The sequence below is a fragment of the Siphateles boraxobius genome, unplaced genomic scaffold (genome assembly GCF_051911475.1).
Source record: "Siphateles boraxobius isolate OS27281-9 unplaced genomic scaffold, OSU_SipBor_1 66, whole genome shotgun sequence".
Classification (NCBI taxonomy): Eukaryota; Metazoa; Chordata; class Actinopteri; order Cypriniformes; family Leuciscidae; genus Siphateles; species Siphateles boraxobius.
The window spans coordinates 12,776,085-12,803,727 of record NW_027509193.1 but is presented as its reverse complement, the minus strand read 5'-3'; the positions used below and the strand labels follow the sequence as shown (position 1 = coordinate 12,803,727).

Genomic DNA, 27,643 nt, shown 5'->3' with positions numbered 1-27,643 from the left:
GTGACGGTGGAGATTATAACCTACTCACAAAATAAAAGGACAGCCACGTGATAAACCGTGTCAGTGAGACTGTTGTTGTCTCGAAAAGTCCTCGGGCACGCTCAGTCCGTGAGTGAATCGTTCAGAACCGATTTTTGAACCGGTTCTTTAAAACGAACCGACTCCCAAACATAATTCGGACATCGCTAATTGACAGTCAACGCGCCAACCATACGGGTAGGAACTGCTGCCATATATGCCTGTTCGTTCCACTCACCTGCTATATGCCTAAACGGACAAAAATAAACGACTGAAAAAATACTATCAAGAACGAAGGCAAACTGCTTTTTTCCTTGGGTCGAAATCGTTACTGTCTTCTCTCATGGTTCGCATGGAACGCCCGTGTTTGACAGCGTTCGGGAGCGTTCTAATGATTCTTTAATATCCGTTTGACGCGCAGCACCAGTTGTGGTATTCTGGAGGGGTGGAGGAGCGAGAGACGGATCGAGGATCACGCTAGAAACGCAGCAGCAAGAGCGGTGCGGGGGAAAAACACACACGAAATATTCAAAGAATCACCAGGACAAGAGAAGAAACCTAGTGGATTCATTCTGACGAATAAAAAAAGCGAAACTGCGTATTGCGGGTGCGTATGTTCTGTTTCCCTCTGGTGTTTTCGCGAGCTTGTTATGTCGCGCGACAGCCAGCTGCATAAAGATGCAATGGATGCGTTCATGAAATCAGTGTCAACCATTTATATTGATCCAGTATTGCTTTTCGTTAGATTTTTTCCTGGGTTCTTTTTTCGTCTAGACGGGTTTATTTTGGGGGGGAATGGGCGTCTTGCGTCATAGGAAAGGATAAGAGGAAATGATTTTGAATAGCGTCTGAATAAATTATCTGAACGCTTCTGCCCGCAGTGTCAGCAACATCGTCTGCCAGCATATTTCATCGTGGACATAATTTCTGTTAGTGTGGGTAGCTATTATAAACTAATTGCGAGCCTCAAAATGTTTTCATCTTCATCTGTATTATTTTTTTAATCAGCGTCGGTGTGTGCGGTAAATACTAAATGAGGCTCGTGATGGTGACTGGGCCACCAGAAGCCCAGACCTGCTCTCTGCTACCTGCCTTAGTGTTGGTTACATCATTGATCACTGAACGTGGGCACGTCAGGGACCATATGTCTCGTGCACTGTCAGGCCCCGAGGGCCACGATTGGGCCATAATAAGATCTGATATATGGCAAAAGCACCAACGACTTCGAGGGAATATTTTACGAGATGACGCATTTCTTTTTATTTTAGTTTGTTTATTTTAAGCCTCTGATTTTTAGCGACATGTCATCATTAATTATTTTACATTTCAGACATAAAAATCCCATTCACAAAACTAACCCATACTAAAACTTTGCTTTATAGACTGCATGAAATTGTTTAACAGACAGTTTTCTTTCTAGTGTTCCAGTATTTCCTGTTGATAGCAAGTTCAGGTGGGTCTTATAAAGCAATAGCTAATAAGCTTTGGTTAATGTGACGGTTATGAACAAGGATTTAAATAGTGGGTTTCAGGTATGGGGAGGGACATTTTCATTCTCAAGCCTGAACATACGATTGGAAAGAAATTTCTAGTATGAGATGACTAATGTTCTTGAAATTCTCTAATCGTCACTAAAGATGCATTTAGTTGATTAAAATGTAGTAAAACGGTAATATTGGGAAATATTATTACAATTTAAAATAACTTTTCTATTTAAATATATATTAATATGTAATGTATTCCTGTGATGTCAACATGATCCTTCAGAAATCCTTCTTAAATGCCGATTTTCTGCTCAAGAAACATTTCTTATTATCAATGTTGAAAACAGTTTTGCTGCTTAATATTTCTGTGGAAACCGTGATTTCATTTTCCAGGATACTTTGATGAATAGAAAGTTCAAAAGAACAGCATTTATTTGAGATTGAAATCTTTGTAACATTGTAAATGATCATCATTGTTTTTGGTACGTTTTCACAGGAGAGTCAAATTTATCCACTTTTAGGAGTACACTAGTCTATAGATGACTTCAAATCTAACAGACAGGAAATAAAAGTCACAAAACTTTTTGATTTAATGTGTTCTTTAAGATCACAACCTTTGACTTACAGTCTTCCTTAACTTTGATATTTCCCATATTTTTTCTTCTATACCTCTTACTACTTCTTTTCTCTCTCGTTTGCTTGCACCCAGGCTGTCCTCTCATATTGAATAATGGTGTCCACAGTTTTTGTTGTGACACTGTCTGTCACACTGCTGCATCTGACTTCAGGTAATGTGCACCTATGTGAGTGCTTTTGTATGTTTAACTATTCATGCAAGGTGAATGTACATAGTACATGCCGATCACTTTAGCTTAAAGAAACTAAGTCTGATAGTTCTGTGGTCTTTTAAGGTGCATCTTTAGGGACATCAGACACTGAGGCTCCTCCCACCATGACCTCTAGTCCCCGCCCCTTGGGAGAACTCCTTCATGCTGCACTACTGAGTAAGGAGTACCTGGGCCACACCCCTAATAGCAGAGGTCAGTCTTTCCTAAAAAGAACACAGCAAACTGCATAATTTCAATAGCGAACCAGTTCATCTAAATCTGTGATTTAACTCACAGGTACAACTACTAACCCGACCCAGGCCATCCCGTCCATCAGAGAATCAGAACCCGCCTCCACAGTGATGTCACCAGGAATCCTCACTACTGCAGTGACCTCATCGGCTGCACCTCATGCAGGCCAGTCAGGTTTTGGGAGTGCTGTGACATCACCGCCAGCTGAAGAAGAGACCACAACTACTCTAATTACTACAACAACAATAACAACAGTGCACACCCCAGGTATCATAACCAACAATACCACATAACAGTTGACATCAAATAATTTTCAATATGAAAACTTCACAGATTATGTTCCTCAATGGGACCATTCAAATGATTTTTAAATTAATTTAAGTTGACTTTAAAACTTTTAAACTGTCTCTCTCAAGTTCAATGCAATGCCAGCCTGTCAGGAACGGAGGGAATAGTCGAGTCACCTGATCCGCTCTCCTCCTCATCTCCCTTTTCCCCACTGGAGTGCACCTACAGCATCACTGTGTATCCTGGATATGGGGTTGAGATACAGGTGTGATAGCCTCACTGTTAGCAAGGTTTCCATTGTACCCTCATTTAGCCTCTCTGTGGGTCTCTATGGTTACTGCCTGTTGACATAGCTGATGCATCTTGTTGGCATATGCATGGGGGATGTCATTTTAATGAGTTCTGGAATCTTTGCCCTTGATACAATCTTGGGGAATGACATCATTAGCTGTTGGTATGGTAACACCATCTGTCTGTCTTGAAGGTAAAGAAAGTAAACTTGTCCAAGGAGGAGTCACTTACCATTCTGGAGCTGGGTGGGACAGCTCCACAGCTTTTGGCCAATGAGACGCTAATGAGCGAAGGTCAGGTGATTCGTAGCTCAACCAATCAAGTGCAGATCCACTATAAGAGCCTGAAGCAAGCCAATCATGGTGTTTTCAGCTTTCATTATCAAGGTATTCATTTTTCTTTTAACTACTGTTCAAAAGTTTGGGGTATGTGTTTTTTTAATGTTTTGGAAAGAAGTCTCCTGGGCTGCATTTATGCTGAATACACACCATGTCGCAATTTCGACGTCCACTCTAACCTGTCCACGTCCTCGGATTGGAAATTATGCATTTCTATGGCAACACTATCAATGCCTAAATTAATCTGCAGGGATCAGTTGGTACAGCGGTCACATGGTGCAAGTCGGAGCCCTCAGAAAATTCCCAGTGTACAAGTTGTAATTATGAGTTCTACGAGGATGTGGATGCTTTTTACAAGTTGGAATGCTGTGAACGCAGCTTATTTGACTATAAATACAATAAAAACAGTGATATTGTGAAATATCATTACAATTGTCTTAAAATAACTGTTTTCTATTTTAATATATTTTAAAATGTAATTTATTCCTGTGATGTCAAATCCGAATTTTCAGCATCATTACTCCATTCTTCAGTGTAACATGATCCTTCAGAAATAATTCTTTATAATAAGGAATGACGGAACCTTATTATAAAATGTTTCAGAGATCTTTAGTAACATTACACATTATAATCTTTACAGTCACTTTTGACAGTACTTGCTGAATAAAAGTTTTAATTTCTTAAAAATATATATATTTCTCACCCTAAAACTTTTAAACTGTACAGTAATTGAATGACAGGAATGACAGAATTGTCTTATTCTTTTAAACATCCATTCCAGCGTTCCTCCTGTCCTGCTCGTTCCCCCTCTCCCCTGAGGCCGGTGGAGTGACTGTAACTGATATCCATCCTGGTGGTCAGGCTCACTTCCATTGTGATCCAGGATTTGAGGTCAGAGGTCACGAGGTTGCAACCTGTTTGAACTCCACCCGACCCAGATGGAGCACCTCAGAACCCCAGTGTGTGGGTGGGTTGCATTTGTTCCCCGTTCAGTTATTTACTTATTTATTTTGTTTCATTATCTACAGTGGCTTCAATACACCTCTATTTATTGTTTTGGCTATAAGCATTCACATGTGTTTTGTTATATTAAAGCTGTATCTTGTGGAGGATGGATTAGAAATGCTACTGTTGGGCGCATCCTCTCTCCAACCCTCCCCTCTGCAAGTAACCATAGCAGCGGTAGCAACCTGAGCTGTCATTGGCTGCTGGAAGCCAAGGAAGGCCACAGGCTCCACCTTCATTTTGAGAGGGTGGCTCTTGATGAAGACAATGACAAGTAAGAGTTCATGTTCTGCTCACTCATGTATAAAGTTACTTATCTTATATCTCTATTAGTGTAGGAGTAGCCACTTTAAAACTACTTATGATTCAAAGTAGACTTCTTTCAAAAACATGAAGATAATCTTAACAAATTCCAAACTTTTGAACGGTAGTGTATATTACTGAACTGAAAACATAATGGTAAATTGCAGTATTATTGTCTAAATTTTTATTCCACTACAAAAAAGTTGACTAGAATGCGGTGCAGTTTATTCAAAAGAATCATTGAATTTTGTTTGAGCCAGTTCATTTAAATGAGCACACTATTTTTAACCTGTTTTTACATTCTAGACTATTTTTAACATTCTAGTTTGCTGCTGATAAACGAACATCCAAGATCTACCTCTTCTCCCTGCACAACCTGCTATAATCTTGATTCTTCCAGAATCATTTCATTCTCTTAATGTCACACTTTCCCTAATGTAGTTTTCGTTCCTTTTCCATGCCCCTCCTCCCTCTCCTAGGCTGATTGTGCGCAGTGGGAATAGCTCTACAGCTCCGCTCCTCTTCGACTCGGATCTGGATGACGTTCCAGAACGAGGCTTCGTGAGCGAGGGAATGTGTCTCTATGTGGAGCTCACAGCAGATTCCTCCTCCATCCCTCTGCTGCTGGCACTCCGCTATGAGGGTAAGACGACCTGTTAAACATTCAACAAAATAGTTTTGTTCACTGTTAAAAAAGAGTCTAAGGGTGCATTTACACTGCAAGTCTTAATGCACAGATACAATCTTTTGACCATATCTGATTTTTTTGTCTCGCCTATTTACATTCACTTTAGACAGGACTGGTATCCGATGTCTGTGTTTACTTTAATTCCCGCCCAAAATGATTTTCGGTGATCGTTTTACTATGCACATGGTAGACCCTGGTTTTGAATGGGCGTGCTATTCAAATGATTTATTTATTTCATGTCGGGTGGTAATGATTATTTGCCAGCATGAACAATATAACAGCTGTCATGACTCATGAATGTTTTGCAGTGCAAAATCTGACGGAACAGAAATAATTTTCGTTTATCTACAGCTCAGATCTAGAATTCTGAAGTGAAATAAAGTATCCCTGTAATATTTTTAAATGAATTAGAAATAATTAACCAGAGAGAGAGCGAGAGAGAGTAAGCTTGTTGGTTTAATTACATTGAAGTTATCACCTCATTGCTGAGAAATATAATTTAGCTTTCAGTAGTGAAGCTGTTTTATTTATAAAAGTCACAGGCAGAGGTTGAAAGCCAGCTCCTGAATGTTTCTGTGTTGGCGCAATGTCTTTTCTTTACAAAGATAACGTTCCCACCTCAATAAAAAGCCGTGAGCGAGCGCATAACGGCACGTCTGGCTCATGAATAATACAACATTAAAAAGCTATCTTTGTGAATAAACGTGTTGTCCTCGCCTTGTAGTGGCTTGGAATTCAAAGGGGAATCGGATATGCGTATTAAGACGTAGGTCGGATGTCCAGATATCGGATATGTATCCGATTTAAAAGGCTCAGATCGGATGCGGAAAAATCGGATCTCGTGCGGATTTTTTTGTTTACACGCGTGCAACAACTTCCGATCTGTGTCAGATGTGAGTTAAAGATCGGATGTTTTGTGCTAGTGTAAACGCAGCCTAAGTATATTTCATCACTATAAGCCATATAAACCACTATAAATTTGATCATTTTCATTAACACAAAAACTTTTTTACATTTATATAATTCTTAACAGATGCTTGTCTGAAGAATGCATAATGCAGTTGCTTATTGTGATGTCACACTAATTTCAGGAAAAAGAAGAAGCTCAAAATTACAATTTTGTACCTTCAAGTCTGGGTTCTACAAATACTTTCATTCTCACTTAATAACTTCCCATCCTTCCTCTTCTTCCTATCTCTTTCAGCCTTTGATGGGGAACACTGTTATGAACCTTACCTGCCTCATGGGAATTTCAGCAGCAGCGACATCACCTTCCCTCTGGGTACTATAGTAACCTTCTCGTGCTCTCCTGGTTTCGTCATGGAGCAGGGATCAGGAGTTATGGAGTGTGTTGACCCCAATGACCCTCACTGGAACGAGAGTGAACCTGTCTGCAGAGGTATGACATCACATATAACCTAATATTTGACACATATACACAAAGGTTCAAAGGTTTGGGGTAAGTAAGATTAAATTTTTTTTTTAAATGAAATTAATACTTTTACTCAACAAGGAAGCATTAAATTGATCAAAAGTGACAGTAAAGACTTTTACGTTGTTATCAAATAATTTTTATGCAAAAAATAGCTGTTCTTTTGAACCTTTTTATCATCAAAGAATCCTGAAAAATGTATTATGATTTCCACCATAATATTAAGTTGCACAACTATTTTCAGCATTGATAATGCTAATAAGAAATGTTTCTTGTGCACCAAGCATATTAGACTGATTTCTGAAGGATCATGTGACACTGAAGACTGTAGTGATGCTGAAAATTCAGCTTTGTCATCACAGGAATAAATTACATTTCAAAAATATAAATTGTAATAATATTTTACAATATTACTTTTACTGTATTTTTGATCAAGTAAATGTAGCCTTGGTGACAAAAGAACCTTCTTTCAAAAACAAATTGCACAATGATCTGTTGATCCTCATTACAACTGTCAACTTAACTCACTGATTAGTACAATTACGAAAAAAAACAATCCTTGTAACATTAAAGTGATTCTAATTCAAAGATCATTCTACGTACATTTAGAACATTTCCAAACAGTCTCAGATTTTCCCTAATGGGATTTCAAGGGGGCTTCATCTCATCTAATCCCTCTGGCCCAATAATATGAAAGCTATTCTAATAAGATTCCTCCTCTTTCTCCTCTTCTCAGCTCTGTGTGGCGGGGAGCTCACGGACACAGTGGGAACAGTGTTGTCTCCTGACTGGCCACAGAGCTACTCTAAAGGGCAGGACTGTGTGTGGCAAATACATGTCAGCGAGGACAAACGCATCGAATTGGATGTACAAATGTAAGTATATCTATTTGATTGTGCCTGTTTGTGTTTAAATCTATTTATGGTTTAATTCTATTTCCCTATCTTTTGCTTGCAGTTTGAACATCCGCCATAACGACATTCTCACTCTATTTGATGGTCATGATCTTATGTCACATGTGATTGGACAGTACCTGGGCTCAAGGGAGAGGTTCAGGGTGGTATCAGGAGGTTCAGAGGTCACCATTCAGTTTCAGAGCGATCCCGATGACTCTACGTTTATACTGAGCCAAGGCTTCCTCATTCACTACAAAGGTAAATACATCAGAAGGGTTGTGCCTTTTTTATTTATTTTGTGTTACTGCTTGCTGTGATGTCACTTCCTTTCATTTCTTGCAGAGGTGGAACCAAATGACACATGTCCTGCCCTTCCGCAAATTGAGTTTGGCTGGAGCAGCTCCTCCCACCCATCTCTGGTGAGAGGCAGTGTGTTAACCTACCAGTGTCAGCCTGGTTATGACATCGTTGGCTCTGACATCATCACCTGCCAATGGGATCTCTCCTGGAGCAACAACCCGCCCACCTGTGTGAAAAGTGAGCCGAGTTATATACATATATATATATATTTTTTTTTTTTAATGGTTAGAAAACACTTTGAAATACTTAATAGTTCACTGATAAGTAAGGATTAAGAGTTATGACTTTGATTGGTCATTGTTTAGTGGTCAGTCATTTGCCGGTTTAATTAATTGATTAATATTGTATTATACACACGCTCTTTTTCTCCTGGCTTTGATGTGCCTCCAGTCCAGCAGTGCCCTGACCCAGGAGAAGTGGTCAATGGAGCACGTTCAGTACATCCGGAGTCTGGTTTTGCTGTGGGAACTGTGGTACGCTTCACATGTAACCAAGGCTATCAGCTAGAAGGCCCGAGCCAGATCTCCTGCCATGGCAGAGACACCGGCATGCCCAAATGGAGTGACCGCAGCCCTAAGTGTGTCTGTGAGTACATGTTAGTAAGTAAGGTGTGTGAGGGATTGCGTCTGGTCTCGGAAAAATAGATTTTCAAACAATTATTTAAAAATTTGTGATCCCCCCCCCTTGTAGAATTTGAAATGGATTATTATTAATAATTAAGGCTGTCAAAATGAATGCATACATGCATATGGTTAAATACATTGAATGAAATTAAAATAACAAACAAAAAATAAGTAAAAAAAATAATCCTGATTAAAGATTGTAATCGATTTAAAGTCTTATTAATAATGGTCAATTATTAAACCATATAATACTGTTCAAAGTTTTGGGGTCAGTTAGAGGTTCATTCAGCAAGGATGCATCAAATTGATCAAAAGTGACAGTAAAGATATTTACAATGTAACTAAACTATTATTATTTTAAATAAATGCTGTTTGAACTTTCTGTTCTTTATAGAAGATATCATGGTTTCCACAAAAATACTGTATTAAGCAGCACAACTGTTTTCAACATTGATAATGATGATAAATGTTTTTTGAGCAGCAAATCATCATATTAGAATGATTCTAAAGGATCATGTGACACTGAAGGATCATGTGACACTGAAGACTGGAGTAATGTGCTTTGTATTATATACGTATCTCACTTGTCTCTCTCATTCTTTCTCTCCCCATCTCACTTTATATTTCTCTTTCAATTCTTCACCACTTTACAGCCCTTAAGGCACACTCAAAAATGAAAATTCTGTCAGTATTTACTCACCCTCATGTTGTTCCAACCCCATAAGACCTTCGTTCATCTTTGGAACACGAATTAAGATATTCAGATAAGATATTAAGATATTCTGACCTCTAATCAGTTAACGTAGTGTGATTGCGTAGAGCTACGTCACACGTAGGGTCACTATTGGCCGACGCTGGTCATGTGGGTGATGCGTGTGACGTACAACAACAGAAGCGCTGCGCTGTTAAACTAGTGAACTGACTCGAGGCCCAGAGAGAAGGAAATGAATAGTTGAAATAAAGTCGTTATTTTAGTTTTTTTTGCGCACAAAATGTATTCTCGTTGTTTGGTAAACTTAAGATTGAGCCACTGTAGTCACTTGGACTATTTTAACGATGTCTTTAATAACTTTTCGGGGTACAAGTGTCAATCCCTTAAGAAGCCTATGGAGGAGTGATCCAGCTCTTAGATTTAATCAAAAATATCTTAATTCGTGTTCTGAAGATGAACGAAGGTCCAACGGGGTTGGAACAACATGAGGGTGAGTAATTACTGACAGAATTTTCATTTTTGGGTGAACTAACCCTTTAAGGTTTGTGCAGCTGCTGTCAGATCCAATACAGTTGGCTGCTTCATCTGTCAACAAAAGTTTCTTTAAGAACTCTCCATTGCACTGAAACGCATTTAAAAAAAACTGCAAATTAAAGTCTCTGAACAAACATATAATCCTCTGACATGATCCAGGACGCCATTAAAAATAAACCATCCACTTGTCTCTGACGTATCCTTCTGAAGTCGGTACAGAGACGCAAACTAGCTGTTTAAACAGGACGCATCAAAGCGAACGTTCCTTTGCGCTTCTATTTATCCTCTTGTCAACAGACTCGAGCTCGCGGAGTAGAGGGAAGAGGAATCTGTGTACTGTCTCCAGCGTAGACAGCGTCAGTGATTATATGGGTTCTATTTGCTTTTTACGTGATGTTTGCTTTTGACCTTTGGTGCAATGATGTAAAACTCTTCGTTGTCTTGCTATAAAGACAGGCATATGGTAATGCATTTGTTCGTGTGACGTCACAAGTCCCCTATTATCCAAAAGAGCTGTTTTTGGAGATTGATTAAATAAATGCTTTGTTTATAACGAGGAGGACGTTATAAGCTTGAAAACTTTTAGGATGTTTTAATGGTACAAATACCTCTAATGTGTACCTCTTAAAAATCAAGGAAGTTTGATTTCTGATGTCATGACACCTTTAACAAAAACTTACCGACCCCAAACTTTTGAACTCAACTGTATGCAGGATAAAACTTTACAGATACAGCTAAATATCTTAGCCCAAGTACAAGGAAGATGCATCTCTAATGTACTAACCGATAAACCATCAATCAAACATATTACCTGCTATTTTTCTGCTAATCAGTAAAATATGATCCATGCCCAAACCCGGGTGTGCCGGACAACGGCTACCAGACTCTGTACAAGCACAGTTACCAGGCAGGTGAGACGCTACGTTTCTTCTGCTATGAGGGCTATGAGCTCATTGGGGAAGTCATCATCAACTGTGTCCCAGGACACCCCTCACAGTGGAATAGCCCACCACCCTTCTGTAAAGGTATGTGAATGTGAACTAGTCCAATACAATGAGTCGCCATTTTTATCCGAAAAAAATTAAAGTCCAATTTTATTTGTATTTAGTGGCCTATGAAGGGCTACTGGACGATCATAAATTGGAGGGTAACGTTGATTATCATTATATCAGTTATATTCATATTGCTTTGCTAATCTGGCCCACTGTGTCATGTAATGATGTCCATGCTATTGACTTTCCTCTTTTCAGTTTCTCAGTCATTAGAGGCGTCTCATCAAATGCTGAGTGAGAACATTGCATTGGCTATCATCCTGCCAATCATTCTGGTCATCCTTCTGATTGGTGGAATATACATGTACTACACCAAGTAAGTTTAGGAGACTTGAGTTTTTGAATGATTTGAATGTGTGTTTGAACATGTTTTGATTCACACATTTATTATTTGTTATTGAGCATTATCTCAGAGAAAAGATTCCTCTGAATCTTTCATGATGTCACCAAGGCTGCTTAAATGTTGCCTGGAAATTGCTAAATAAATAAAAGAAAGGTGTGTATTTTTTTCTGTCATAAAACGGCCAGCCACTTTCCATGATTTCCTAATCCAATTCAAACCTCATCTTAAATAACTCACATTACCAAAGAAAAATAGTTGTAAGTGCTATTCCATGTTGACTTTAAAATTCAGTTATATTCACTGATTATTGTCAAAACCTTCTTCCAACTGCTCCTTATTTAGCTCTTCTGTGCTAACACCTCTCGCCGTCTCAGTGTGTGTAGGTGGCAGTGGAAACCGTTGTTCTGGAAGTCTCTCTCTCATACCCACTCCTACAGCCCCATTACAGTGGAGTCTGACTTTAACAACCCTCTCTATGAGGCAGGGGTAAGATGCTCACAACCAAGTGGAATTTGTACTAATTAACTGTTAGGATGTACAATTGAATACCAAGTCAAATGCATGCTATGTTTGATCTCATGTATCTAATCCTGGGAAGGCTACATTTCATTGTAGTCAATCTGTTTGGACGGTATCATTTAAATGACTGAGCAGAAGTCAGAGCACAGCACTCTCTATCATATTTTAGTATCTTATGCTGCATTTATTTGATCAAAAATACAGTAAAAACACTAATCAAATTGTGTGTAATATTATTACAATTAAAAAAAGTTTTATAAATGTTAAAAGTAGATAACTATTTAAAAAAAATGTATTGTTGTGATGACAACAAACCTTGAATTTTTCTGATGATTTGGTGCTCAAGAAACATTTCTTATAATTATTATATATTATATATTTCCTTGTTGAAAACAGTTGTGCTGGTTAATATTTTTGTGGAAACCATGTTAAATTTTGAATAGAATAGAAAGTTCAAGGACAGTATTCATTGAAATAGAAATCTTTTGTAACATTATGAATGTCTTTAATGTCACTTTTAATCTATTTAATGCATCCTTGCTGGATAAAAATATTAATTTCTTTAAACAAAAAATCTTACTGACCCCCAAACTTTATAAGCTTGTGTAGATGCTGGTGTTCGTCATCATGTTTAGTTTCAGTTATAAATTAGGACGTTTTATTTTTTTGTTTTTGTGTTTAGTTTCAATATATATTGGTTAATGGTCACACTCCTAATGAGTACTTAATGAGTTCATTCATAAATCCTAATTCTTTGGATAAATAGCACCATATATTATATTATATAATATTATCCATCCTATATGCTGGTAAGGTGTGTTTGTTTTTTCCTCTCTCTCACTGTAGGACACGCGAGAGTATGAGGTGTCCATCTGAGACAAGTCTTCAAATTAATCCAAATTGAGGGTAAATGAAAAGGAGAAGAAAAGGAATGATACTGTTATTTTTCTCTCTCTCTCCGCAAGAAATTCATTTGTTTTATTCCATTAATTACAACACATAAATCTCACTTTACACAGTCTCTCTCCTCTCTCTTTGCCGTTACACTGATAGATGTGCTGAACAAGTGTATGTGTTTGTGAGTTTATGCAGGTGCCTCAGTATGTTAGCATGTGTTTACATATGTGTGTATGTTATTGGCACCAGAGTAATGAAGTACTTAAAGTATCAACAAAATTGTTGTAAGTACTGGGTGCAACGATATTCGAACCGAACCGAAAAACCGCGATACACAACACACGATTCGAATCGCGATACTCTCATTGCGTACCGAATACGCCCCTCCTCGCCTCGTAAAGACGTCAATAAAACAGCATAGCTTGTCACTCATTATATTTACCTCAACAGGCAAGTGATTCAGTGTCCACAACTTTGGTTCCTATAAATGAACTCTTGCACTAAATAAATGCACCATGTTAGCCTATATATTATATTTTACTTAACCTGTTAATGATATCTTGATTATTTAATGTATGTTTAAAATATCTTTCATGAAAATGACAACTGTGTAAAGTATTATATTTCAATAACAAATTAGAGTAAAAACACAAGTTAATGCAAAAACTGCCTTATGTTCAGTTTACATGTTTTCATACAATGTGGTGTGTGTTGATTATTATATCTAAAAAATAAATAGCATCTGAATTTAGGTTAAAAGTCTAGGCTACAACCTTTAATGTTATAGTAATGTGCGGCTCCCTATATAGTTTACAGATTTAGCAGATTTTTTTTTAATCCTTGTGAAACGTTTAATTGTAATTGAATTAATTTAAAGACAAAGAAAATTTTTTCATTAAACCACTGTTTAAAAAAAAGAAGAAAAAAAGAAGCAATTTTAGCTTTCTAAACCGAACCGAATAGAACCGAACCGCGACGTCAAAACCGTGGGAAAACCGAACCGTCAATTTTGTGTATCGTTACACCCCTAGTAAGTACATATTGTAAGTATGATTTCTACAGTCAGGCATGTTTTTTAACAGAAGGTTTGGTGCCTTAAGGGCTGTAAAGTGGTGAAGAATTGAAAGAGAAATATAAAGTGAGATGGGGAGAGAAAGAATGAGAGAGACTTTGACACAAGTGAGATACGTATATAATACAAAAACTATATTCTCATCTTTGTATACAGATACATGGCCACACATTCATATACATGCACTTGATGAGAAGAACATATTGAATGTAAATATTTTGATTGAATATTGAGTATACAAAACAGATTCAGTGCCAAAATACATCCCATAATGTGACGTCACTTTACATATCACTGGTTGCCATAGTATTTCTCACATTATTATGTAAAAAGAGGACAATGCCAGCATTTCATATTGTTCTTTGCTGTTTCTTAAAAATCTATTTCTGCTTGATGTTGAATGACCATGTTTCAGAGGAGCAGAATGTCCTCTCGCTTACGGCACGCAACGATTGTATATTTTACCGCTTCAGCTTAGGATTCACGATCAATTATACTTACTGTCATTGTTATCAGAGTTGATGTTGTTGTATATGCACTATATTGAGGAAAATATATACAGAAAAAACTGCTTGCTTTGATGCAGTAATCGAATTGAAATGCTTTTTATAAATTGCATTTTTTTATTTACTATTATTTATCTCATGGTTTCTTGTTAATATGCAGTGAGTTTTGTCTTTTCCACTGTGCCATTAACAGAGCCCATGTTGTGGAGGGCTTCGTTGCATTATAGTTTTACTTGATTGTTATTTATTTATCAACATATTATACTTGTCATGAAGACATTAATTTTCTGAGATTTAAGATTAAATAAAAGTCTCTGTTGGATGGTGAACATGTCTTTTATAAATTAATCTTTATGATTAATAATTCTAATAATACATATTTCTTGCTATGATCAAAAGTTATAATTATGTATTAAAGTATATAATCAATAGCTTTGCTAATAGGAAGAAATATGAGTACTTTGTATCTGTATATATTCCACGTTCCCCCAAATATTTATATATACATATATATTAATCGTGATTAATCACATCTAATATACAGGTCCTTCTCAAAAAATTTGCATATTGTGATAAAGTTCATTATTTTCCATAATGTAATGATAAAAATTAAACTTTCATATATTTTAGATTCATTGCACACCAACTGAAATATTTCAGGTCTTTTATTGTTTTAATACTGATGATTTTGGCATACAGCTCATGAAAACCCCAAATTCCTGTCTCAAAAAATTAGCATATCATAAAAAGGGTCTCTAAACGAGCTATTAACCTAATCATCTGAATCAACTAATTAACTCTAAACACCTGCAAAAGATTCTTGAGGCTTTTAAAAACTCCCAGCCTGTTTCATTACTCAAAACCGCAATCATGGGTAAGACTGGCGACCTGACTGCTGTCCAGAAGGCCATCATTGACACACTCAAGCAAGAGGGTAAGACACAGAAAGAAATTTCTGAACAAATAGGCTGTTCCCAGAGTGCTGTATCAAGGCACCTCAGTGGGAAGTCTGTGGGAAGGAAAAAGTGTGGCAAAAAAACGCTACCCAACGAGAAGAGGTGACCGGACCCTGAGGAAGATTGTGGAGAAGGACCGATTCCAGACCTTGGGGGACCTGCGGAAGCAGTGGACTGAGTCTGGAGTAGAAACATCCAGAGCCACCGTGCACAGGCGTGTGCAGGAAATGGGCTACAGGTGCCGCATTCCCCAGGTCAAGCAGCTTTTGAACCAGAAACAGCGGCAGAAGCGCCTGACCTGGGCTACAGAGAAGCAGCACTGGACTGTTGCTCAGTTTTGCATGTCATTCGGAAATCAAGGTGCCAGAGTCTGGAGGAAGACTGGGGAGAAGGAAATGCCAAAATGCCTGAAGTCCAGTGTCAAGTACCTACAGTCAGTGATGGTCTGGGGTGCCATGTCGGCTGCTGGTGTTGGTCCACTGTGTTTTATCAAGGGCAGGGTCAATGCAGCTAGCTATCAGGAGATTTTGGAGCACTTCATGCTTCCATCTGCTGAAAAGCTTGGTAAATGGTTTACTGACCATGGTATTACTGTGCTCAATTGGCCTGCCAACTCTCCTGACCTGAACCCCATAGAGAATCTGTGGGATATTGTGAAGAGAAAGTTGAGAGACGCAAGACCCAACACTCTGGATGAGCTTTAGGCCGCTATCGAAGCATCCTGGGCCTCCATAACACCTCAGCAGTGCCACAGGCTGATTGCCTCCATGCCACGCCGCATTGAACCAGTCATTTCTGCAAAAGGATTCCCGACCAAGTATTGACTATTGAGTGCATAACTGAACATAATTATTTGAAGGTTGACTTTTTTTTTTGTATTAAAAACACTTCTTTTATTGGTCGGATGAAATATGCTAATTTTTTGAGACAGGAATTTTGGGTTTTCATGAGCTGTATGCCAAAATCATCAGTATTAAAACAATAAAAGACCTGAAATATTTCAGTTGGTGTGCAATGAATCTAAAATATATGAAAGTTTAATTTTTATCATTACATTATGGAAAATAATGAACTTTATCACAATATGCTAGTTTTTTGAGAAGGACCTGTACATACATACACACACACACACACACACACACACACACACACACACACACACACACACACACACACACACACACACACACACACACACACACACACACACACACACACACACATATATATACAGGTCCTTCTCAAAACAGCTCATGAAAACCCAAAATTCCTGTCTCCGACCAATAAAAGAAGTGTTTTTAGTACAAAAAAAGTCAACCTTCAAATAATTATGTTCAGTTATGCACTCAATACTTGGTCGTGAATCATTTTGCAGAAATGTAGGGCTGCAGCTATCGATTCTTTTTGTAATCGATTAATCTAGCACTTAATTGATCGATTAATCGAGTAATCGGATATTATTTTGTGTGTGTGTTTTATTAACAGAATAGTTATATTAAACTTGTGTCTATTTCAGTGAAAGCTGTTATAAGTTATATACTATAAGTTATATAGTATGCAAGTTATAAAGCTATCTCATATGTGAATTTTCCTTTAAGATGTTATAATATAAGCACTCTAAGCATATTTGTGTATTCTGGTAGTTTAACGCTGAAGAAGAGCTGTAACGTGACTTGTTGTTGAACACGCAGTAAAAGCTGACGCACTTTTTGTTCCATGTGTTTTAACTGAAAAATGAGTACTCCGAATCTTTATTAAAAACCAACAGGCTGGGGACTTTAATTTTTTGTTGTTGTCTGTAACTATTTGGCAGACGTGAAATACAAACAAGGTCTCGGAAAGACTGCAATACAATATTTGTTCCTCCATAACGTCCCGGTGTGTACAGAATGCATGCTGAAATTATTGTTGCGTGGCTACATTAAAGTTTAAGCATATGTGATGCATTGCTGCAATTGGTCTGACTGGTGTGTGTGTGTGTGTGTGTGTGTGAAGGGGTTCTTTTTTTAGGCTATACTCTCTTGTAATTGAACGTGATAGTTACGTTTACTACTTAAAAATGTCATCAAAGCTTAAAATCATATCTAGTCAAACCGCATCACGACATCACTACAAATAAAGTATGGGATTAAAATCAGCGAACATCAATAGGCTTAGACTACGTTATCTTGTTTCAGCGAGTTAAGTGTATTAAGTGAATTAAGTGTGTAATGATCCCACACTTTAGACAATTTCTGCCGTTTATTTACATATTCTCCGCCATCGTGCCAACTAAATTCAAAATATATGCTTCCTGAACAGGTCAGTGTGAATAAACGGTCCTGTGAAACAATCATATCCCTGCGCCCGTATAGTGCGCGTCATAGGAATTTAACGAGGCTTCGAGGCAGAGTTTTTGCCTCGTGGAAGTTTTGTAATCGAGTAACTCGAGGAATCGTTTCAGCCCTACAGAAATGACTGCTTCAATGCGGCGTGGCATGAAGGGTGTCAGCCTGTGGCACTGCTGAGGTGTTATGGAGGCCCAGGATGCTTCGATAGCGGCCTTAAGCTCATCCAGAGTGTTGGGTCTTGCGTCTCTCAACTTTCTCTTCACAATATCCCACAGATTCTCTATGGGGTTCAGGTCAGGAGAGTTGGCAGGCCAATTGAGCACAGTAATACCATGGTCAGTAAACCATTTACCAGTGGTTTTGGCACTGTGAGCAGGTGCCAGGTCGTGCCGAAAAATGAAATCTTCATCTCCATAAAGCTTTTCAGCAGATGGAAGCATGAAGTGCTCCAAAATCTCCTGATAGCTAGCTGGATTGACCCTGCCCTTTATAAAACACAGTGGACCAACACCAGCAGCCGACATGGCACCCCAGACCGTCACTGACTGTAGGTACTTGACACTGGACTTCAGGCATTTTGGCATTTCCTTCTCCCCAGTCTTCCTCCAGATTCTGGCACCTTGATTTCCGAATGACATGCAAAATTTGCTTTCATCCGAAAAAAGTACTTTGAACCACTGAGCAACAGTCCAGTGCTGCTTCTCTGTAGCCCAGGTCAGGCGCTTCTGCCGCTGTTTCTGGTTCAAAAGTGGCTTGACCTGGGGAATGCGGCACCTGTAGCCCATTTCCTGCACACGCCTGTGCACGGTGGCTCTGGATGTTTCTACTCCAGACTCAGTCCACTGCTTCCGCAGGTCCCCCAAGGTCTGGAATCGGTCCTTCTCCACAATCTTCCTCAGGGTCCGGTCACCTCTTCTCGTTGTGCAGCGTTTTTTGCCACACTTATTCCTTCCCACAGACTTCCCACTGAGGTTCCTTGATACAGCACTCTGGGAACAGCCTATTTGTTCAGAAATTTCTTTCTGTGTCTAACCCTCTTGCTTGAGTGTGTCAATGATGGCCTTCTGGACAGCAGTCAGGTCGGCAGTCTTACCCATGATTGCGGTTTTGAGTAATGAAACAGGCTGGGAGTTTTTAAAAGCCTCAGGAATCTTTTGCAGGTGTTTAGAGTTAATTAGTTGATTCAGATGATTAGGTTAATAGCTCGTTTAGAGACCCTTTTTATGATATGCTAATTTTTTTAGATAGGAATTGTGGGTTTTCATGAGCTGTATGCCAAAATCATCAGTATTAAAACAATAAAAGACCTGAAATATTTCAGTTGGTGTGCAATGAATCTAAAATATATGAAAGTTTAATTTTTATCATTACATTATGTAAAATAATTAACTTTACCACAATATGCTAATTTTTTGAGAAGGACCTGTATATGTATATTTATACACACACACATATATTGTTGTGAATCACCAGACTCAGAGAGATCCATTTGCAGCGTGTTGTTTATTAAAAGAGTAGTCAGACAGGAGACAGCAAAGACAGCACTGGAGACAAGGCTAAATCGAGGTCTAATACCGGGCTGAAGATCAGGGCAGACAGAGAACAGGCAGAGTCCGTGAACCAAGCAGAGGTAACGTAGGCAAGGAGAAGTCCGACGCTGAAGGGCTCGAGAAACGGTCAGGCAGGCACTGGGTTATAACGCTCGGTAGTGTTCACAAAAGCAAAACAAAACAAAACTTCGCATTGAGTGCTGCGCGTGGTGCAGATAAATAGCCTGGTAGATGGGCTGCTGCTGGGCTTGGTGATCAGAGTCATAAATTAAGCTTATGGGAAATGTAGTGCGAGTGAGAGTCAATATTCGGGCGAGGTCGCCCTCTGCTGGCCAGAGAGAGAGGTTGCGGAGTCCGGGATTGTGACACACACACACACACACACACACACACACACACACACACACACACACACACACACACACACACACACACACACACACATATATATATATATATATATATATATTATATATATATATATATATATATATATAAACGTACATAATATAAGCAAAAACTTTGATCTTAGATGCGATTAATCGATTTGAAAGCACTAACACACACATATATCATATCTAACATAATACAAATTGGACAAAAGTATTGGGACACACCACTTAATTTTTTCATTCAGGTGTTTAAATCAGACCCATTGTCACGTTAATAAAATCAAGCACCTAGCCATGCAGTCTGCATTTACAAACAGTTTTGGGTCGTTCTAAAGAGCAAGGTGAATTCAACTGTGGTTATGTGATAGGATGCCACCTTTGCAATAATTCACTTCGTGAAATTTCATCCCTGCTAGATATTCCACATTCAACGGTAAGTGAACGGTAAGTGTTTATAAACAGCACCAACTCAGCCATGAAGTGGAAGACCACTTGAAGTCACAGAGCGGGGTCACTGAGTACTGAGGTGCGCTGCACGGTGCATAAAAGTCGCCAATACTCTGCTGATTCCATAGATGAAGAGTTCCAAATCTAGATTGGCATTAATATCAGCACAAAAACTGTGCGGCGGGAGCTTCATGGAATGGGTTTCCATGGCCGAGCAGCTGCATGCAAGCCTCACCTCACCAAGTACAAACCCAAGCATCAGATGCAGAGGTGCAAAGCACGCCACCACTAGACTCTGGATCAGGGGAAACATGTTGTGGAGTGACAAATCGTGCTTCTGTTTGGCAGTCTAGTTTTATGCGGATGCCATAAGCTGAACATTACCTGCCTGACTGCATTGTGCCAACTGAAAAGTTTGATGGAGGGAGGGGTTATTTTTCAGAGCTTGGCTAGGCCCCTTACTTAATGCTTCAGCATACAATTACATTTTGGACAATACTATGCTTTCAACCTTGTGGGAACAGTTTGGGAAGGCCTATATGATGCCATAAAGAATCGCATGCGCAGGGTAAGATTTGTGAAAGTGTACATAAGATTGCAAGCGTAAATAAAATGTGTGTGTGCAAGAAAAGATTTGGAAAGGTGTAAATCGCCTTTCAAGTGTAAGAAAAAAAGATTTGCTTAATTTAACTGTTATTCATAAGCGTAATTCATATATTGTGAAATTGCTGCTTCGTGCCTACACAAAATAAATAGGATCTGAATTCTTCATACATTTTTCCGCGCTTACACTTTTGGCACGTTTTCCCCCCGCACAAATACGGCCAAAAGCACTAAGCCTGCGAACAGCAATTTGCAACAGAAAACAACAGAGTCAGGAACTGCTAAACAGATTGATCGCATAAAATCAACCTTTGTGTAAAAAAATAAACTGTTGTAAATGTCTAAATGACTTGTTGTGCACATGCGGCAAAAAAATTCCCGAAATAACCCGTTCCCTTTCGAGAGGTCTCTCCTATTGCGTAAGTAGCTTACGCTATGGGAAAACTCCTTTTCTCGAGAATATTGAAGTCTTTATGTAAAACGCATTGCAGCTGCACAGCTGACAGCAATGAACGAAGGCAGCTCGGTCATTGGCTGTGCTGCGGCAACTTGCTCGAACCAATGACGGGGCGACTCTGAATGCGCGACCAATGAGCGCGCTTCGCGCCCGCGCGCTTCGCGCCCACGCGCGTCAGAGCCCGCCAAGATGGGCGTGGCCAAGAGCTATATATTGGGCGCCCCGTCATGAGAGTTCTTTAGATTTAATCTCCTTCAGCGAACACCTTCTTCGCTGGATCCTCCGGATTATTGAAGCTTCGCCGTCGAAAAGCATACCAGCGGGATTTGCTACGAGGACGTCGGCACCTTCAGCCGCCTTCTAACGCGATCCTACTGAGCCATCCGGCGTACTGCTCACGCAAGTATTTACATCTGTTCGCTCTGCGACACTTGTAAAAGAGCAAATTTTCCAAGGCGTTGTTTCAAATGCCTTCCTGCGCGTCGTGCAGAGACCTTCTCCCGGACGGGGATCGTCACATCATCTGCGCTCGCTGCCTGGGCCGGGACCACGCAGAAGCTGCTTTGACCAAGGGCGGATGCCCCGAATGTGACGACCTGGGTCTCTCCGCACTGCGGGCTCGCCTCGCCGCTTTCGCCGTGAGCGAGCCCATCGCCGCCATCCCTCTGTTCGAGACGCGCACTAAGAAAAAGCGCCGCTCACAGAGGCTTCCTGAACCTGAGCTCAGTGACGTCACGCCGAGCCAGTCTCCGCGTGCTTCACCGCCGCTCTTGCCTTCCCCACCGCCGGTTCAGTTCACCCAGCCGGACCCACACCCCTCTAGCAGAGCGGTGGGCCTTGTGACTTTCGGCGCGTCCGAGGATGACGGGGGAATGGATGACAGCTTGTCAATCGACGCTGCATCGGACGACTGGCCGGGCTCCACTCTCGACCCCGCCCCGTCGACGCTAGCTAGCGCGAGCGGGGGCTCCACCATGGATAGCGAGATTATCCGCGTTCTCTCTAAGGCCGTGGAAGACCTCGGGCTCGATTGGTCTTCTCCCGAAGAACCAACCCGGAGCCGACTGGATGAGTGGTTTCTGCAGGGGCGCCAGCAGGCCCCTCGGCAAAGGCCTTCTCCCTTCTTCCCGGAAGTTCACGACGAACTCACCAAGTCGTGGAAAGCCCCCCACTCTGCGCGCCTAAAGCCTTCTTTTTCTTCCTCGCTCTCCTCTGTGGACGGCGCAAAGGAAAGAGGCTACGAGGGAACACAGCCCCTCGAGGAGGCCGTGGCCAATCATCTCTGCCCGCCCTCCACCACCGGATGGAAAGCCAAAGCTTCCCACCCCTCGAAGCCCTGCCGCACTACTTCAGCTCTCGCCGGTCGCGCCTACGCCGCCGCCGGCCAAGCTGCATCAGCGCTTCACTCTATGGCGGTACTTCAAGTGTTCCAAGCCAAGCTTCTCCGCTCTATGGACGAGTCTGGCCCCGAACCCGAAGCCTTTAAGGACCTACGCAGCGCGACTGACATAGCCCTGCGAGCCACGAAGGCCACCGCCCAGTCTATCGGCCGTGCCATGGCTAATTTGACTGTTCTCGAGCGCCATCTGTGGTTGACTCTGACTGAGATGAAGGACGCGGATAAGGCGCCATTTCTCGACGCGCCTATCTCCACCAGCGGGCTGTTTGGACCGGCGGTTAAGGGTTTCGCCGAACGCTTCACTGAGGCCCAGAATGCTTCACAAGCTATGCGGCATTTCCTGCCCAAGCGCTCCAGCTCATCGCAGAGCAGACAGAGGCCGCCGCAGCCGCAGCGGGCTAGAACAGCCCCCACCGCCTCTCAGCCCGCGCCTCAGGCTGACGCTCGACGCCGCTCGCGCTCTCACAACCGCAAGCCGCCTTCTGAGCGACGGGGTCCTCGGCCCAAGATTGTGCTGAACCCCGAGCCTCGAAAGCCGTCCTAGCCACAAGAATGAAAAGAGAGAGTGCGTGTCTCGCAAAAGCCGGACCACTCTCTCTGCAAAAGCTCAAGCATTACCCAGTCCCCTTACAGGCGGCTGGATATGTTCATACAGCAGTCAATGGGCCAGTCACAGAGCTCGCTCACCTGCAAACAAACGCCGTTTTTACGCCGACGCACAGAAAACACAAAAAGAGTCTTTTTCTGCCTGTGTCACTAAGGGTTCACATGTCCACAAGGTGTGCATTCCCAGATACTGTCAAAACAGTGCCAAATTCATTCCCAGCTCAAGCTGCGCACCCCATGAATGTAGATCACGTGCCTACGGTCATGTACGCACCACTACACACAAGCACTGTTCACACAGTTATAAATTCATCCCCAGTAAAAGCGGGAAACATTATAAAAGTGACGCGTGTGCCTACCACTGTTTATGCACCCCCACTTATAAACACTGTCCTTACAGTGTCAAACACAACCCCAGCCCAGGCTGCGAGTTTTACAGACACAGCGCGCGCTGCTGTAATCACACACGCGCCCATTCACTCAGCTGCTCAGCGCGCGCCCGCGCCTCTGAGAGCTATGAGCTCAGGCGATTCGCTGGCCGGGTCCCTGCGTCACAGCGGCCCGCCCCTAGCCTGTATTCAGCCCATATCTGTACACGCAGCGGCATGGGAAAATATTCCAGATATGCCGAAATGGGTATTGAATATAGTAAAGCACGGATACTCGCTCCAGTTCGCTCGCAGACCACCACGTTTTACGACTGTGGTCGAGACGAAAGTGAGAAAAGAATGCTCACATGTTCTACGCACCGAGGTGCGCAAACTAATAGAAAAGGGCGCTGTGGAAACTGTTCCCCCCTCTCTGAGCGAGGCAGGTTTTTACAGCCGCTATTTTCTCGTCCCGAAAAAGGATGGCGGTCTCCGCCCCATCCTAGATCTCAGACACCTGAACAAAGCACTAATGATTCGCTCGTTCAGAATGTTAACAACCAAGCATATCCTCGCGCAAGTACGCCCAGGAGATTGGTTTCTCTCAGTGGATCTGAAAGATGCTTACTTTCACATTCCAATAGCGCCTCATCACAGGCCGTTTCTGAGATTCGCTTTCGAGGGACAGTCGTACCAGTACACAGTACTTCCGTTCGGCCTGTCCCTGGCTCCCCGTACATTCACGAAATGTATGGATGCAGCACTTTCCCCCCTAAGGCGAAGGGGAGTGCGAATACTGAATTATCTCGACGATTGGCTGATTCTAGCACAATCAGAGAGTCAGTTAATAACACACAGATCTTGGATTATCAGCCATTTAGAATGCCTGGGTCTAAGAATCAATTTTGCAAAAAGCATACTATCTCCCAGCCAGAGGATTTCTTTCCTGGGAATAGTTCTAGACTCGATGCAAATGACAGCGCGTCTCTCATCAGAGCGCGCGCTCACCATCCGGCGCCTTGCAACATCATTCAGGGCGGGCGCGCTCGCCCCCGTCAAGCGGTTTCAGAGGATGCTCGGTCTCATGGCCTCAGCATCGGCCGTACTCCAGCTAGGATTGTTGCATATGCGCCCTCTCCAACGCTGGCTCAAGAGCCGCGTCCCTACTCACGCGTGGCGTTCGGGCCACCTTTTAATCAGAGCGAACCACGGCTGTATAAAAGCCCTGACGCACTGGAAAGCCGCCGACTGGTACCAGTCAGGCGTGAGTCTGGGTGTGAACACAAGGAGAAAGATGATAACGACAGATGCCTCCAAAATAGGTTGGGGGGCCCTTTACGAGGGCAGGCCTGTCTCCGGCTTTTGGTCAAACCCGGAGAAGCGCCTACACATAAACTGTCTGGAAATGAAAGCGGTCGCTTTGGCTCTCAGAGCCCTGCTCCCACAGCTGAGAAACGAACACGTCTTGGTCCGAACGGACAACATGACGGTAGTATCGTACATAAATCGCCAGGGTGGACTCAGGTCGAGCTCCATGCATTCAATGGCCAGGAGACTCATTTTATGGTCCCAGCACAACTTGCGCTCGCTGAGAGCAGCGCATGTGCCAGGTGCCCTGAACCAGGGGGCGGACATGCTATCCAGAGACAAAATTCTCCCAGGAGAATGGGCTCTCAACCCGCTGACGATTCACTGGTTATGGAAAACCTTTGGCAAAGCGGAGATCGACCTCTTCGCCTCCAAGGAGAACGCGCACTGCCCTCTTTTCTTCACGAAAAGCATGGATGCGCTCGCCCAGAGCTGGCCGAGCCGTCCCTTATATGCCTTTCCCCCGATCGCGATGCTACCGCAGGTCATCAGTCGGGTCAGAGAGGAGAAAGACGCAGTGCTGCTGATAGCCCCACTCTGGAAGAACCAAACATGGTTTCCAGATCTGATGCAAATGCAATCTGCACCACGGCCGATTCCACTGAGGCCAGACCTCCTCAGTCAGGCCAACGGGATGATATTTCATCCCCGCCCCGATCTGTGGGCCCTTCATGCATGGCCCCTCAACGGGTTCCCAGGAACCTCACGAGCGGAGCACTAAAAACCATCGCTGAGGCGCGGGCGCCCTCCACGAGACGCTTATATGCCCAGAAATGGAAAGTGTTCAGTGTCTGGTGTAATGCCAAGGGCCTGAACCCTGAAACATGCGAGATTACGAACGTACTCGCTTTTCTACAAGGGCTTCTGGAGGCGGGCCGCGCCCCCTCCACGCTCAAAGTATATGTGGCGGCCATCACAGCATCACACGACCCTGTAATGGAACGTCCATTGGGAAGAAACGACCTAATTATTCGTTTCCTAAGGGGCGCTAGGAGGATGAACCCTTCACGCCCCCCCTCAGTGCCGATCTGGGACCTAGCTACTGTCCTAGACGCTCTTAAAGGGCCTCCGTTCGAACCACTCCGAACCGTGCACCTTAAACAGCTCTCGCTCAAGACTGCGCTCTTGCTGGCACTCGCCTCGGTCAAGAGAGTGGGCGACCTGCACGCGCTTTCGACAAGCGCTGCCTGCCTAGAATTCGGACCTAACGACTGCAGGGTCGTCCTTAGACCGAAACATGGGTATATTCCTAAAGTGCTCACCACTCCCTTCAGAGCACAGGTTATCTCCCTAACTGCGCTATCGTCCCCAGCAGACGAACACGACGCTAATCTACTCTGCCCCGTTAGGGCTCTCAGAGTGTATTTGGAGCGTTCTGCCCTATTCAGACAGACAGAACAACTGTTTGTATGCTTTGGCGGCCGTACGAAAGGTTCCGCCGTTTCAAAGCAGAGAATCTCTCACTGGATAGTTGAAGCTATAGCGCTGGCTTATGAAGCTAAGGGACTTCAATGCCCCTGGGGAGTCAAAGCACACTCCACCAGGAGTGTGGCTTCTTCCTGGGCATGGTCGAGCGGGATACCGATCGAGGATATTTGTGCGGCGGCAGGCTGGGCCTCACCGTCCACATTTATCAGGTTCTACAACCTACAGGTCCCGACACTGCATTCCAATGTACTATCAGCATGATGCTAGTTGAACTACGAGTTCGTATCTAGATTATGTATGTGCTTGTGTCACACTGAGCGCCTTCTAGCCGCTCTGTATTCTTTCCCACATATAAAGCTCGCCTCTGCCGGCTAGTTGGATGATAACTTTGCTTTTTTAGCTCAGGCACCTGCCTCTGGCTATCATAAGGCGAAGTTCAGCACGCACGGCGTTTTGCATGGTGTTCCCATAGCGTAAGCTACTTACGCAATAGGAGAGACCTCTCGAAAGGGAACGACTCGGTTACTAACGTAACCTCGGTTCCCTGAGAGGAGGGAACGAGTATTGCGTAAGCTGCCGTGCTTGTGCTTGGTTAGTTCGCTTCAGTCGTTTTAACCTAAAGAACTCTCATGACGGGGCGCCCAATATATAGCTCTTGGCCACGCCCATCTTGGCGGGCTCTGACGCGCGCGGGCGCGAAGCGCGCTCATCGGTCGCGCATTCAGAGTCGCCCCGTCATTGGTTCGAGCAAGTTGCCGCAGCACAGCCAATGACCGAGCTGCCTTCGTTCATTGCTGTCAGCTGTGCAGCTGCAATGCGTTTTACATAAAGACTTCAATATTCTCGAGAAAAGGAGTTTTCCCATAGCGTAAGCTACTTACGCAATACTCGTTCCCTCCTCTCAGGGAACCGAGGTTACGTTAGTAACCGAGTCGATTTCTACAGTGGCGTCTTTCTTTTAGCTGCGCTTACAGTTTTGGCACATTGAGTTTTGCAAACGAGAAGAGGAGGGCGGGTCCACCTTCTTCATGTAGCCAATCAAATGAGCTTCTCGGTTACTCTCGTTTTACTCTTATCTGATTGATTCAATAAACACGCCAGTCCAGAACACATCTTTATCTTCATTTGGCTCAGCATCGTTGCCGAAATGGTACTTTTAATGCACATATATATGTTAAATAAATAAATGAATCCTGATTGCTTAATAAGCTGAGTTTGCACCATTTGGCTGACTAAGGATGACTGACATTCATACTGAATTTCGAGCTGGTGTTAACGTGATTGGATTGAAATTTCATA

At 42.4% G+C, this 27,643-nt stretch overlaps 1 protein-coding gene across 5 annotated transcripts; it reads left to right on the top strand.

Annotated features, from left to right (window-relative positions):
- Nucleotides 1–41: 41 nt before the first annotated feature.
- On the top strand, nt 42–14,769 carry sez6l2 (seizure related 6 homolog (mouse)-like 2). 5 transcript variants are annotated; one of them, XM_077212248.1, is made up of 20 exons: nt 88–216; nt 1,439–1,471; nt 2,212–2,290; nt 2,414–2,542; nt 2,627–2,848; nt 2,998–3,134; nt 3,354–3,546; nt 4,280–4,465; nt 4,594–4,777; nt 5,286–5,449; nt 6,699–6,893; nt 7,663–7,801; nt 7,884–8,080; nt 8,165–8,359; nt 8,573–8,767; nt 10,885–11,076; nt 11,160–11,198; nt 11,302–11,419; nt 11,821–11,932; nt 12,812–14,769. In XM_077212248.1, the coding sequence occupies exons 3-20, from the start codon at nt 2,233–2,235 to the stop codon at nt 12,839–12,841; spliced, it is 2,685 nt and encodes an 894-aa protein (XP_077068363.1). In that variant the 5' UTR covers nt 88–216; nt 1,439–1,471; nt 2,212–2,232; the 3' UTR covers nt 12,842–14,769. The 5 variants fall into 5 exon arrangements, with proteins under 5 accessions (XP_077068361.1, XP_077068362.1, XP_077068363.1 ...); XM_077212246.1 differs by lacking the exon at nt 1,439–1,471 and having other exon boundaries at nt 42–625; XM_077212247.1 differs by lacking the exon at nt 1,439–1,471 and having other exon boundaries at nt 58–216.
- The last annotated feature ends 12,874 nt before the right edge of the window (nt 14,770–27,643 follow it).

Bases quoted from the DNA above. Each gene is read 5' to 3' on its own strand.
- sez6l2 (XM_077212246.1), top strand. From the start codon at position 2,233: ATGGTGTCCACAGTTTTTGTTGTGACACTGTCTGTCACACTGCTGCAT. The intron at 2,543-2,626 runs GTCAGTCTTTCC...TTTAACTCACAG, and splicing joins CCACACCCCTAATAGCAGAG to GTACAACTACTAACCCGACC. The intron at 11,933-12,811 runs GTAAGATGCTCA...CTCTCACTGTAG, and splicing joins ACCCTCTCTATGAGGCAGGG to GACACGCGAGAGTATGAGGT.